The sequence below is a fragment of the Mchenga conophoros genome, linkage group LG2 (genome assembly GCF_057382185.1).
Source record: "Mchenga conophoros isolate Kocher_MC1m ecotype Shallow Benthic linkage group LG2, M_conophoros_male_GT1.1, whole genome shotgun sequence".
Lineage (NCBI taxonomy): Eukaryota > Metazoa > Chordata > Actinopteri > Cichliformes > Cichlidae > Mchenga > Mchenga conophoros.
Window position 1 is genome coordinate 37,860,439 of NC_140527.1, and position 15,656 is coordinate 37,876,094.

General features: G+C 39.5%; 1 protein-coding gene across 5 annotated transcripts in view; it reads right to left on the reverse strand.

Annotated features, from left to right (window-relative positions):
* The window catches only part of enox2 (ecto-NOX disulfide-thiol exchanger 2), a 184,595-nt gene that overhangs the window by 37,243 nt on the left and 131,696 nt on the right, over positions 1 to 15,656 (reverse strand). For all 5 annotated transcript variants that reach the window (XM_085244976.1, XM_085245004.1, XM_085244995.1 and 2 more), the window contains one exon: positions 7,826 to 7,981. In XM_085244976.1, the coding sequence (XP_085101102.1) occupies positions 7,826 to 7,981 (156 nt within the window). The remainder of the gene's footprint in view (positions 1 to 7,825; positions 7,982 to 15,656) is intronic.

Below are 15,656 nucleotides of genomic sequence, written 5' to 3' on the forward strand. Positions count from 1 at the left end.
TGAAAAATCAAACCCTCCCATCCATGAAAATGAAATTCTGTTGGCCCCAAAGTGACAGATCTTTTAATGTGAAGGGTCCCTCGCACTGCAGAAATCACTTATTCATCACAGATGAATGTTGACTGATTTAATCTCCAATAGCTACGGCTTCTCATCCATGATGAATATGATTAGCGTGGTCTACGAGAAGTGAACCAGCTAATCAGTGTAGTGCAGAGGATGCTGTATTTCTAGACGTCTACTAGGAAATCTCTGCAATGGGGCTGAACCTGGTTGGATACCTGAGATATAGGAGGAAGATTGGTCAGGATATAGGTGTTTTTAGTAGTAGATTTCAGTAGTGGCATGAAACGAAAAACAAAAAAGTATTTTTTCCTAGTAACAGCTGTTAAGAAAGAGTCTAGCAGCACCCTGAGTTTCCTATTCTGCCTTCTGGATCAGTCTTTAAAGGATTCATCTGTTGATACAAGTGCACACATCTAGAGTGCAGTCAGAAAAAAACTCCCCTCATATTCTCATTATTCTCATATATGCACTGGTGAATACAATTTCAGATTCACGTTACACATGGTTCATGTTTCTTTATATTTTGTTTTGTCATTCAACAACCAAACAGTCTTCCACTGATGCTTGTAAAGCAAGAACTCAAACTTTAATGAAAGCTCTGGATTCAATGCAGCACAGGATTTGATAAAAGAATGAAGGAGAGGATGGCACGAGCTGCTGTGTTCTCAGCAGGGTGGCTCATCTCATGCTCAACAACAAACTAGACTGGTAGTGGACTCCTGATGCAGTTTCGGTTTCGGTAACAGTTTAGGATCATTATTAGCTACTATGAAACACTAATGCCTTATTCTCGATCAATAGCCTCCTACTTAACAATAAGGAAGAAAGTCGTCATTAATAAGTTATGTTCTTATATATGTTGTTCTATATATGCTCTTACTTTGTGCTGTACCACAAGAACAGGCATTCTTCGTTCTGCAGCCTCAAACATTTAAACATGTTATTTGGTTACGTTTAGACACCAAAATGACTTTTTGGGTTAAGTTTCAAGGTTAACATATTTACCTGAGGTTTTCTCAATGCTCTGTGTTGTTTTCTGTTCAATCGCTGATTACAGTGAATGATAACTGCCTACTAATCTCTGCAGGCAGGTTTGTAGGGCGATTAGCCTGTTAAAGATCATTCCTATGAGACTCACGAGAACTGATAACAGGAACTCAGTGGGCATTAAACATCTGGATTGGCTGTGCACATAGATAATCCTGCACAACAAAAAGCTCCGTCAGCTGAAAACAATGATTGTTTCGTAGCCTTGAACAATTGCAGCCTCTTTCAACTGCTTTTCAGAAAATCTCTGAAGTGGACGAGTATGAAATGGGATCGTTCTACGTGTAATGACTTCTTGTTTAACTGGAATAAACCCTGTATCATTTTAATGTGTTTACGGTGTTACAAATAGAACTTGTTAACTGCAGAAGTTAAAGGATTTTATTATTACTTGGTTCTGGGGAGGCAACTTTATACCAGACAGTAGGAAGCTTTAATTCTGAGCTACTTGGAGACTATTAACACTTGGAGGTTTTGTAAAAGTTAACATCTTACCATATTTATTTTAAATAATTAACCACATGCTATTTGGGGAGCCTGACTATTCGCGAGATACTACTACCTTAGAAAGTCTATACTAAACAAAGCATACTGAACATGTAATCATGTAAAATTTCATTGCTTACTATTAACAACAAGTAATTACTGACTGACCTAGCAGATGCACAGCATGATCATAAGGAACAAAGGTGAAACAACTGGTTCATAATATCTAATAAAAAGCCAACCGGCTATGCACTTGGACAGTTTAAAGCCAAGCCTTGGTTTGGCAATAATAAACAATATATTGCTAACTGTTACATTATTTAGTTATTATAAGCACAACAATATACTACAGCATCATGTAACACACAAAGAAAAAAGTTAGGGGAAGGAAGTTTAGTTGTGAAAACATAACGATCCAAAGTCAGAGTTTTCTTTTGGCTAAAAAGCTTTATCAGCTCATAATCCCCTGCTGTCAGAACTCCTTGTACTTGCATGCAGCACTGTTAAGAGCTGCAAACAAACTTTATGTCTCTGAGCCGGAGCCAGCACCATCTCTTTCCTTTAATTTTTCCCCCTGTATCTCTTCTACCTTTACACACAGGCTCCAACAACCCATCCCTCCCCCTGACTCTCCTTTTCTTTAAATGCGACCGTTAAAGCAAACATCGTCTGTTTCATTCCTTGACCTCTAGAGTTGGCGGATTAGACTAGTTTTTCAGTTGAGATGGACAGAAAAAGTAAAGGCAGAGCAGAAAAAGCTGCGATAGCACAGAAACGCTTTGTTGGCAGATGCAACAAAGACTTCCAAATTAACTGACCTTTTCGGTCCACGAGCGGCCGATGGAGCAAGGAGGACAGAGAAGGGAGAACAGGTGCAGTGCAGAAATAACCTAATGTGACATGCTGTAAGTTATCTAAAAAGAATACAATGGAAAGTCTTGGGGGTTTTTTTGGCCTAAATCTGTGAATTTCTGTGTATCTTTTAAAACTTAGCAGGAGTGAAATCATTTTGCAATCCCCTCGGCTGCCTGCTGTGCTACTGAATCGCACTGTTTATCACAATCGAACATTTTATGCAAACGAATTAGAAACAACTCTCTAGATGAGCTATTTGTGACTTCCAGATTACAGTAAATACACGATATCAGAGGATATCAAAGCATTTATGAACAGTGCATGTGATTGCATTTTATGCAAATATAATGAGCCAGTGAACCTGAGGCTAAGGAAGCATAGGAAGAGGATGGATGGAGCAGCTTTTGCAGGATCTTTTGTGGAAATCATTTGGGAAATCATACAACACAAATGACTAAAAAACATTCTGTGTTTTCGACAGTGCACACAAAGGAAAGCAGGAGAAACAGAAAATTGAGCAGACGGCTAAATGGAAGAGACAAAACAGAATTTTAGCAGGTTAGAAAGTACTAATAATATAATAAAGGACAAACCAGTGGCTCAAAAATTACCCTGTGATTTTCTCTTGTATTAGACCAAATTATTCTGCACATACAGTTTCATGAATGTGGCTGTAAAGCAAACAGACTGGCTAATTTTTAGTTCAGCCCTGTCCCAATGGCCTGCTCTTCATATGACCACCCAGTGGTTTGCTACACTGTCACAGGTTATTGTAATCCATCAGCTCGACTGACCAGACACCCTTTCATGGTCTGAGAAGATGCCACAGAGAGGAAGCTTTGTCCCTCAAAGGCCAACAGTTTAGAAGACTGTGGTGTGAATAAGGCACGGCGGGACCGCAGATCGTCATTTTGAGCCGTCTTTATTTGCTGCGGCTGCAGCTCACAGGCTGCCAGCCGCACATGAACCGCACCACAAAACACTCCACCAACCCCTGAGTCCCGTGTTTTAACACGGCGGACGTGATTGCGGATGCTGTGCAAGTGCGTCCGCACGGCCCCGCAGACCACGCCCCACCACAAAAGACAAACTACAATCTACACACATTCAAGTACCTATGTTTAGCTGATTCTTGTCAGGGGTAAACTAAGCCATGTGCACGAAGAATTACGGTGAAAAATGGCACAACTGTCTCACAACTGCACACACTGCGATCTGCACATCAGTGTCTGTTTGCTTTTGTTTGGTTTAATCGGTTTGCTTACTACTGTCTGAATAACTGGTTGTTGCAAACACATGAAGCACTGGCATGTACAATGGGGCCCTGCTTATGGCGCGCAAAGCTTGCGCGAAATGCATCAAAATCAATAATGAGCCAAGAAACTGGGAAAAAAAACCCAAACAAACCAACCAAACATTTCTGAGCATCCTTCCTAAATATTTTATACTGTATGTGTTCATATGTCGAACTGGTACACACTGCAAGAATACTAAAATCTCTTTAAAGATAGAGAAGAGTTTGTATAGCTAACAACATCCTCAGAGGGTTGGATAAGAAAAACAGTTATCAAGCTTTGAAGTGGGTCCATAGATCCAAATACTGGGAGCAAAGCCTTTGCAAACCATTTACAATACCACCGAAGCATTATATAGTCGACCAGGCAAAAGAGGCAGTAGAGAAGGTGAACCAGTGATCAATGCTGAATTGAGAGGGTTTGACTGAAGTCAAGAGGGGGGACGCATTGAGAAGAAGGGCTTGATGAGGATGTACGCTGATTGTAAGGTTATGCACACTGAGAAGACAGAAGAGCGAGAACGCACAAGAGCTGGGGGAGGGCTGAAAGGGTTGTTGTTGCTCAGCTAAAAGGTCAGTGAGCGAGGATGCTGCATGCGGTGTCAGGTTGAGTGTGTGCAGCTAGAGGGTAATGACTACTTGTGATGGACACCATATGCAACCTTGTTGCCAAGATGCGAGTACTTTCCTGTGATATTTGCTTAACGCCTCAATGCAGCTAATGCCAGTGTTTGCTTCGCTGTTACAGTTCAAACCGTGAGCAACATTAATATGGCTCTGGTTCCAAGCAGCAGTCCTTAGTTACTGTAACAGTGATTCATGCACATTCCATTAACAGCAAGCTTTATACTGGCTCAATGGTGAAGTATAATCCAACTGTATTATATGTTCTCTGGGTAAACACATGACAAAGACTTCAAATAACTTCATCTCCCAACGATTTGTCCCGGCCACCACTATTTTGCATCTCAAAGCACTTTTGACAGCATGCAGTATGAAATAATGATTCAGTGCGATCAAAATGTTCTCCTCTCACTCACCCGTCAGTTCTGTCATACTGGGAAGACAACACAGCCTTAGCGAGACAGATGCTGACAAGATCCTATTCTCAAAAATAAAACACCACTTTTTGATATGAAAGACTGGGTAAACTTTCTTGCCTGTTAAATAAAAGCTGATACAGTATCCGGTGCAACTGTGCATTTAACTATCTGACAGTATTGACTTAAATAAAGCGGTTTTCTACCGTTTTCTGCACGTCAGACTCTCTTTTTAGCTTCAGAGGTCTCCAGATATATCCCCACATGCCACGCCCAGCCCTGTCCTTTAGCTGTCTGAATTTTTCAGTCGAGGTGAGATAATCGTCAATGACACCACATATAAAGACGTGAAATTAATAACACTGATCCTGTAACAATGATACCTTTCAGGCTTGGAATGTAATAAGCAGCAAGCAAACAGACAGGATTTCAAGTTTGTGTTGGAGACAGGAGAAAATGGGTATGTGTAAGAGTTCAGGCAACTCTGACAAAAGGCCAAATTGCGATGGCTAGACGACTGCTCAGAGCAACTCCAAAATGACAGGTCGAAGTTAGTAGCTTCAGAAAGGTTATCAAATGAAGGACAACGAGTGATGTGGAGTGATGGCTGGCCCGTGTGGTCCAATCACATACACAAAAGCAGAAGTAGTGTAAGTGTAAGATGTGTCAGAACAGAGTCCACTGCAGTTTACTGTGTAAAGGTGATCACTGCCCATGCCTTAAAGCTCCTACAAGAAATGTGAGCATTACACTTAAGACCACAGAACAACAGCAGGAAGAGACCAGGTTTGACTTATCATCCATCTTTTACATTATAGTGATCGCCAGATGTTCACACCACATCTGGTAGAAGGGTAATTTACATAGCAAAACCTCCCAAAGAAGAAACAAGACAAAGAACAGCGTTACGTTTGCAGTCTGTTAGATATGCTGGCCTTGCCTCGCTCCATAAAGATGTGTTGTCCAATTCCTCAAGACACCTTCAAAGGTCCTGTAATGGTCTGTTAAGTGCAAAACTCCTTTGGGGTTTGGCCTGATAGTCATTACCTTAAGGCTCAGCAACATATTTTTAATATTATTTCTCAATTAACAGTTTTCGGGATGGAAATAGAATGAGTCAAACTGTAGATGAGATATTGTAAATAAACTGGCGACATACCACAACCTTGCCAAATACCTGAACTGGTTTTAGTCAGTTCCCTTAGCTGGAAAATGCGACCCTGACAGATACACCTGAGATCGACACCAGAACTCTCAGAGCCACAGAAACACAAAATCAACCCATTTGATAAGGCGCCAATTCTCACTGGGCATTAGCCATTCCTGTAGACCTCCTACAGAGCTACTTAGCTTTCATGAGAAGAATCAAGCTAGACAGCTTCTCAATTGTCTGCCTATTTTAAAATACCTGGCTTATAGATGGACTGCTTTTTTGTGACACTGGAATAAGTGACACGCAAAAAGATCATAAGTAGAGCTGGGGAGCAAAAAAGCGAGAGAAGAGTAAGTGGAGCAGAGTAGAAAGGCAGGGAAGTAGAAAGTAACAAGGAGGATGAAAAAGGTTACCAATTAAGCCTCATGTCCATGTGCCACCAAGGATTGAAAAGGTTTTGGGAAGAGATTATTTTCCACAAAACGTTTTCACTCGCGCTTGTGACTGTGAGTGACTGTGACAGGCTATAAAGTTGTTGGGTAATTTCTTGACAAGCTGATCCCTCATTTAGCCTCAGGGTTTGTAGGTGCCCCTGAACAAAGTACCTGGTTCATTTCTCTACTTGCTCCTGACAACTAGCTCAAAATATGATCCAAGGTGAAGTTAAACTTTTAATCTGCTTTTCTCTCTGCTCTATTTTGTCACATATACTGAGCCAAAATGCATACAGCAGATGCACAAGAATATCTTAAAACAGCTTTATGTGCGCCGTGAAAAACAATATTTGCCTAATAAAATTCAGGAGTGTGTTTTGTTTTGCAAAAGGATTGTAAACTAGTGAATGCTAATGTGGTAAGGAGCTTTTCTTTCAGTTCACCTTGAAGATGACATGTAGCACTTGTTTGAAAAAAGTCCCCAGGCAGAGAGCTTTATGCAGCAGGAAATCCGTAAAGCAGAGGTGGGATCAATCAAAGTACCCCCCCACTATTTTGGTTCCTAACTCAGAATAATTGGAAGGTGGCGGTGAGATAAATATAAACGCCACTCTGGGAAACACACATACCATCAGATTATACAAAGTGAGATTTTTGCCCTGAGAATTTCCACTGTGTTTGTCAGAATGTAAATGCAGCTTAAAGTGAACAGGTGTATCTTCTCTTGTACTGACATTGTTTATGACAGTGTAATACTAAGTCTAAGCAACATTTTAACAAAACCGTATGGGTAGAAATCCTGCAAAGCAATAAATCACCTAAACTGATAAATATGATCAAATCTTCAAGAAACAACTCAATTTTTTTCTTTTTTCTTTTTTTCATTTCTTTTGCATCTGCAGTAAAGTGAAAAAATAATTTTGGCGTAGATGTTGTGGGACTTCCCTACAGTTCTGCACATGGATCGAAAGCATAAGGACATTGAAGCAAAGTAGAATCACAAACAGAACAGACTGGAGCTTGATGTGGGTTGCAAAGTGGCTTGCACGACAACTGTCAGCAGGCTAAAGCAATGTAAATAAAAGGGCTTACTTAAGATTTTACCAACATGATCAGTGGTCAGCTGATGTCAGCTGGAATTGAAACCAGCTGATGAGATCAGCTGTTTGGTCTCAACTTTGTAGCCATCTATGCTCAATCTGAACTAATGTTCCGATCAATTTAGCTGAAGATGCTGTCCAGGACACTGGGAAATTATTAACAAGATTATTAATTAAACCAAATTAAAAAATAATGCATTTCAAAACCTGACCCTTCTTTGAGGTATTTTTAATTAAGGTGCTGCATCTCAAGCTCTAACACAAGCCGATGTCTGCCAAAGAAATGTGGTCTTTTTAGCTGTATTAGAAGAAAAGAGCCGGTGTAGGATTAGCATAATACTATGACTTACTGGGGTTGGGGGGGAACAAGGTGCAGCTTTTGCAGTGGATGATCTCCTTGACAACCGGTACGTCTTGGGAGAGAGCTGCAGGTACCATACCGAGGCCGGGCATCATTGGGTTCATGGGGGTAATTCCAGCCATCATACCAAGGCTAGGGTCAAAATCTGGAGGCAGGAGAGAAATATGAATGAGCTCAAACAGTAGTTTCCTTCCAAAGGGAAAAGGTAACACCTACACAGTAACAATAAACAGAGTTGCACTGAATAACCAACCTTTGGTCAGATATCACCTCAGCCCATACTAAATCTTTTAAGTTGCATTCACATTGCGTACTTATTCCCTGAGTGATTCTCTGTCAACAACAGTGACACACAAGCAGCCTACACATAATGGAATACACAGCCATGCATGAATAAATAATCTTGCAAACCACATGCATATTTCAAGAAGTTTTTACTGAGTCATTCTTTCTCTGTCACCCCTGTTGTTTGAATGATGAACTTACAGATAATGCAAGTGGGTCTACATATCAGAGCAGCTTTATTTACAATGCTGATTCACACTGGGGCTGGGAAACATGGACACATCTACTCTCATACTGAAACACAGGCAAACACTGCACTTTTTTGTGCATACTAGTCTCAATATGGAACTTTATAAAATGGAAATGATGCTCCTCACCACATCGTCCAATGTGTCAACATCATCTGCAGAGGATCTGGAGTTTACAATTATGCCGCGGGGTGAGTGAAGCTTTTGCATTTGTGCATGCACATGCAAGAGCGCTGCTCGCAAATCTGTCACAAAAGGTTATATGCAAAATGTGATGCTCGAGATACTGTATGTTTAAAAAAAGTGACACTAGTTAAAACTGTTTTACAGACGGTGACATTTACTGATTGCCAGACATGTTGGTCACCAGCGGAATCAGGAAATACATAAATTAACCAGCAAAATAATGAATCTGAGACATCTTACAGCAAACTAATTTCTGGGAGAATTTAATGTTTTTCCTTAGTTTATTTGTAGATATGCAGATGCGGTCCTATCAGTCAGCACAGTGGGAGGGTTCAGCAGAGCAGACAGGAGGAGTGTGGATCCCCACAGTGTTCGATATCCAACAAATTAAAAAGAAATTAAACGACATTTAATAACCAAACTGTGTAAAATATATAATGAACCATGAAATTACTAAAGAAAGTATTAAAACTCGACTAATAAATTTTCAGTGACAGATTTTTCAGAACTGTGATCATGTCACAGACATGTCAAAGTAAGGCTCTTCAAAAGATGATGTAACAGTTACTGTTTCTGCTGATTAATCTGCTTCTACTAAAATCAAACACCGACAAAGCAATACAGTTCATCTGACGTGTAACATCCTGCAGGCATCTTTCATCTACTCCTTAAACACTATTGTTTATCTTTCTTGCAAACAAAGTTAAAGTGACAATCTGGTAGCATGTTGTGCTTTTAAAATCAGTCTATTGTTAACCACATGAATGTGTAATGTGTCAGTCGTTTCCTTTTAATTACAGGTTAATTACTATGTACTACTTCTATGACAACTACTATTTTATGACATGGCAAGGCAATCAAAATATTTGCTTCTGACTTATATAATAGGCTTGTTCTAAAGGCAGCAGGTGTTAAAAGCTGTTGAGTTATCGTCTTAACTGCTTCTGATTTTTGATGAAAACCCAAAATGTTTTCGTCATCTTTAAACCATTTGCTGGAGGTCACTTTGTTCTTCTTGCTGCTGAAGACAGTCCTTTATAGCTGGGGTAGTAGTCATGATGCAGACTTAATTTGGGGACTATCAGATTCATCAGATGCCTCATAGGGCTGTGCCATGCTGTCCACAATGATAGCAGTATTTAAAAAAAAAACCCATGTCTGAGAGCAGTGTGCCAGCCTCTGATGACAATTTAAGGCCTAAAAAAAAAAAAAAAAAAGGAGCTGCTTCAATAATATGCAAGTGAGGTGGCTACAAGAGGTCAGACCTCCAACTAAGCCCCATATTTTACAAAATATATAAGGAAACTCTTCCTGGTAAAGATGGAAATAAACCCGTTCCACCACTTAAGGCAAAAACACAGCATTGACTACAACCAGCCTATTGAGGCATGTGAGGAGGAGATACGAGCAGCTGGTGACTCAACAGGCAGTTGCTGGAGCACTCGCTAGTAGCAATCCAAATAACAAAAAGAACAAACAGCAGGGACTGATGCGGTTACGGTGGAAAAGAATGGCTTTAAGCAACTAGTTAAAGAGCTCAACACAAGATCCCACGCAGAAAATACTTCTGTTTCAATTTTACTATTCTATGCAGGCTCCTGAAGAGTTACAAGGTTAAGCTAGTATAACAACAATTAAAGTAAAAAGCTGAGCAGGTTTATTAAGGAAACACTTCCTAGGTTACCGTTCTGTATCACTATTGGACTATAATGCTACTGCTGGCACCTGCTGGCAATACAGTTGCACTTCAAACGAGCTGTTTGCTGTTGCTCATTAAAAAAAAAGAAGGCTGGAAAATGACATTCACTTTTTTCCACTAATAAATGCCACTGCCTGCAAGCTGCAGTCACCTTATTTCAATATCATGAACATTATCACAGATTTCCTCTCACAATATAATCGTGATACATTTTTGAGGCGATATCGCCTGCCCCTAACGGGTAATAATGTAAAACAAAAAACCCTTTTGCATCTACCTTGGCAATTTAAAATATAAAACGGAGATGTCTCGCTTCAAATACCACGCTTTGATTTAATTAAATGCACATTAAACAGACATGTCACTGTAGTGTCAACCCTTAATATCTCACTTCTCTCATTGCCACCTCTGAGGTCCACGTTTCACACAGCATACTTAATGATGTGAACAGACAAGTCATCCATCCCACATGACATGATCACGGAATTAAAACTGACAGTTTGCTGGGATATTTCAGCTCCTCCTGACATGAAACATGATGCAACTAACTTTCACTGTCGCTGCAGTCTTCATGTAACTGCACTGTGTCGTTCTTACAGTACCTTTGGGTCCAACTCATGTTTATTGAATCCTGATTTGTAATCGGGAAATTTCAGCCTCTGATTCACCAACGCTTCCAGTAAAACTACATCGACGCATAACTTGCACTCACTTGCATCCAAATGTCTTTTCACGACTTGCTGCTTCCCCGCCTCTCTCTTACCCTCTTATACTTTCCAGGCAATTAAATTCCCCCGTCTCTTAACCAATTCGGAATTAACCAAGTTGATGCTGCTTTGAATAAACAGTAAAAAAGAAAACAGAAACATAATAAATTAAAAAATGGTTATGGGGAAAAAATGCCATTATGAAAACAAATTAAGTCCTGTAATTTTATGTTAAATTATGAAAATAAATAAAATGTATTATATAGTAATGAGTTGAGTTTTAATTATCTCCTGAATAAATTTGCAAATTATTGCTTAATTACAGCCATTCATATTTATTTATTTAATGCTGAGCACTTTGGGGGCTCCATATACGATGAGTCACAGTTTACAGCAATGCAAATAAATCACTGTGATAGGGCCCACCACCAGAAAATAATAGTAGCATGTATTATCTGTGATCTGAAGTCTGCTCATTTGAATCTTCAATAGCAATAAATCCATTGAGGAAAATATTATTTACTGTTCTTCGGTCTGCAGCATTAAGTGGAAATAGATGGCTATAGATACATTTCCTCATAAGTGATTCCCTCTAAATCTACTGTAAGAGAGGGAAGTAAAGGAATTAAATGACACTTAGTGAAGGCGAATAAAGAAATATGCATATTATCGAAGGCTCAAAATAGGTCCCTTGAGCAGGGGAGGGTGTAATGAATATGTTGGGCTGATAAAAATGGCTGAAGGATAAAAAGGAAATAGAGGCTGGATACTGAAAAAACAAACCCCCAAAAACACGGCCTCAAAAAACTAAAATGAGCAAAGCGAGCTACATCAAGGGAAAATGGATGGATGTGTGCTGATGACCTCAGTCTCTAACCAGGTGTCACAGTGAGAGGAAACAGGTGATAAGGACCCCTGTTGCCAGGCGATTGATGAGTTCTACATGTTAAAGTGAAGAAAAGGAAGATGGAGAGCAGCAAGAATGATAAGAAAAGGTTGATAGAGGATGGGGTGGTGGTGCAACAGCCTGAATGCCAAACAATATGTCAAAAAGAAAAGATTCAGAACTTCAGGACTGCCCAAGCTCCACTGTCCCCGTTTTAAAACAAGGAAACATGCTGGTGAGTTTATAACATATTTTGATACAAATCAAACTAGATCTCAGCTCATATGGAGAAAACGATGTGGCTGCATCAGGCTGCAATTTCACTGCAGCGCCGTTCATGTTCCCTCTAGACAGGGTGAGAAAATGTGAGCCTATGAATTTATCCTTAACCATCAAATGCCTGAGACCTGAAGCACGTATAAAGCAGAATCAAGTGTAATAAAGACGATTATTTACTTCTTCCCAGAGATTTACAGCACCCGCAGCTTCCCTCCCCATCTCCATTTTTAACAATACAGGTCAAGGAGCACATTTCATCATGAATATAAACACACATAACTTTCAGACAAATTCTTTGTCTGAATTTCTACGAACATTATTGCTAAGGATTGTCTTATTGCATTGGAGTCACACTGGGTTAAATATGTACACTTGGGTTTTAAGGGGTATTTATTATTTTCTTCTTTTTTTTGGGGTTGTATGGAAGCCCCAAACGCAATTTCATTGTTCTTGACAATGACAATAAATAAATAAATACTAAATAACATATTTCCTCCTATGCTACTTACAGTCTATCCTGTAAATGGACATGGATGAAAATTTAAGCTTTTGTTTTTAACATCTGCTGTTTTGTCAGAATTTACACTTACATTAGATCTTATGCACCACTGTTTATGCCTGCTGCAGAAAATATGTGTCAAAAGTCTCACTCCTACTAAGGTAAAATACTACTACTACTACTACTACTACTACTACTACTACTACTACTACATGTCCATACTGTAATGGAGATCATGTGAGCATATTTGGGATGTTGATTGCAGATATCAGATTAAAAACAAAAGAAAAAAAAAAAGAAATTTGGCACACTGTAACTAAGATGGATATTAAAATATCCACAACCTGATAGCTACACGCAATTATGTGCATTGTAAGACAAGAAAAGCAAAAAAAAAACACAAAAAACACAAAGAACACACAACCCCAAAAACAATACAATCTCACCAGACTATTACAAAATCATGACCAGCTGTTCCAACCACAGTGTAAATAATAAGCAGAATCTGTCACACAGTTGAAGGAGGAGATCTCATCGATCACACAAATCTAAGCTGGAAGACCACAGTTTGTGTGTTGTTTGCAAGCTCTGCTTTCACTCTTTGTTTGGTTACGTTCAGGCACCAAAACCATTTGAAGTGCTTAGAAAATATTGGTGGTTGCACCAGTATAAAAAAAACAACAGGATATCCAGTGTGCTCAAATGTGACAGGAAGTGGTGACCAAGTCTGTGGAGGTGAGACCGAGGGTGGGCTCACACATTGCCTTACCATTTCTACAAGCCTCAATCTTCTCTTACTTGTAGGAAAGAGAAAACAAAAACCCAGTCATTAATAACTGTGAACATGGCAACACTGCCAACTATTGGAGATAGTTCAACACAGCTCATCTAGCTAGCTTTGGTACACTTGGCTGGTAATCAGGGAAACACCACGTTCTATTAGAGTTTCAATTCTTTAAAAGTTTTTCCAGGAACGTAGCCATTAGTGTATGTGTTACTAATCTGCAGGAGTATTCAGCCAAAACCCGAGTTCAAGCTTGAAATATATAGCACATGCAGTGGATGAATCCTTCTTTGTTGCCAATTTTACTTTTGTGGTTTTCTTCTGTTAAAGGTTAAAGTGGACCGATTATGCTTTATAGCTAAAGTTTTAAATAATAAAGAGTGTCTGTCTACAAGTAATGACTTTGATCCAAAAGCTCAAAACACTTCCAGGCAGTCAGATTCCAACAGTTTTCTTCTGCTCCTGGATGTGTACGGCAATGAGACTGCATGTCCTTAATATGGTCATCTCAGGCACACAGCTCAGTCTGCCAGCAGAAGCGCTTTATCCACTCGCAACCATGTAAACCCTTCTGTTTGAGAGGAGAGGAAATGGCAAGGTGCTAAAATGGCTTGTTTCAGACGGTGGATGAACTGAGAGGCTACACAAAGGCTCACTAAGAGAGAGGAGGGGGAAAAGATTTTAAAACGTGAGCCATACAAAGCTACTAGAGCCCAAAAATAAAACACGAGGGTGGAAATTAGCAAAAACAGGCAGGCTTTAAATTGCTGTCGGAAAACACAGGAAAATGTCCCGTGTTTGAGGTTACTTGGGTCATTTGTCGGTCATCTGTTGTTTTCCTAAGTCATCCTAGTGGGGGAGAGGAAAACAACAACAAAAAGACAGGCTAATATATGCGGCATTTAAGAAAATCAATACAAATTTAAAATCAATCTGAAATTCCATTCACAGCTGGCTGTGTCAAGGTGAAAGAGGTTAATAAAGCCCTGTTCCCTCTAAGTACTAAGCTCCACTGTGATAATCATAAAAAGACAAGCAACCAAATAGCTCCATCGCCATCACCCTTCACACCTTTAACACAAAAACCACAGTAATGGCTGCCAAAACTTGTATTGAGAGACGAATTAAGGAGAAGGAAGACATTTAAAGGATCTTAGAAACTGAAGAATTAAAACAAACACTAAATTAAAGACAAATGAAGAGAAAAAATTAATCTAGGCCAATGTGATTCTAGGCCATTGTGATTTGCACAGTTATAAAAAAAGAATGTATAAGAGACGCGTGTGTGCTGCAGAATTGCTGCAAAAACAAATGATAAAAAATGATAAACTGTCTAAGTCATGTGGGTTAAGGCACAAACAACTGTTGCTCCCAGAAACAGAAACATCTTCACAACGAAGTCAATTCAGCTTTAATAAACGAAGCTTCGGAAGCCTGTGGGTGTAACAATAATGGAATGATACTTAATTGCAAATTTACAAAAAACCGAGGGGCAGCACATGCAAAATAATGAGAACATGATTGGGCACAGCTATAAGAGGCTATTACTTACGTTTAATTCAGTCAACCAGTTAAGCAAAAGGAGCACTAATTCAGAGGCAAGCCCAGATAACAAGACCCAGATTTGTGATTCAACAATAGCACAATTGGACAAGGATGAGATGAAATGATTAGTCAGTTACTCAATCAGTCCACCAACAGAATACAAGGAGACCATTCTGAACTAATCAATACACACAAAATATTTGAACCGTTTTAACAAAACAAGAAATTTAAAGAGACCGTCTTGGGCGCTGAGACTCTGGATTTGTAATGTAAACATTAAACATGGCTGTTTATTTGGCAGCGGACTAGCTGGACTACTACCGTCTAATATTCAAAATATAATCTTTAAGGTAAAAATGGCGTTGAGTGATTTTCAGTGCAACTTTTCTTGTGTTTAGAAAACATTAACATTTTTGTATAAATGATGCATATTAAACAGTTTGGTGGAGATACACGTCACACTAGCAAAAATAGTGTGAACTCATTGAGAGCTGAAGGAGAGGTCTCTCTGACTCGGTAGAAACCCCACAGAGAGACTTAGAGAGCACAAGGGTCCTCTTGTGTAAGAAAAACAAAAGATACCTGGGGCTGGGTCCACCCACACGTAGCCGCACATCTGTCTGATTGTGTTTACTACGCTTGTCTTTCAGCTTTAGTCTCTATTTTCTCCCAGTGTGGAAAACTGAAACGCACAAACATCTT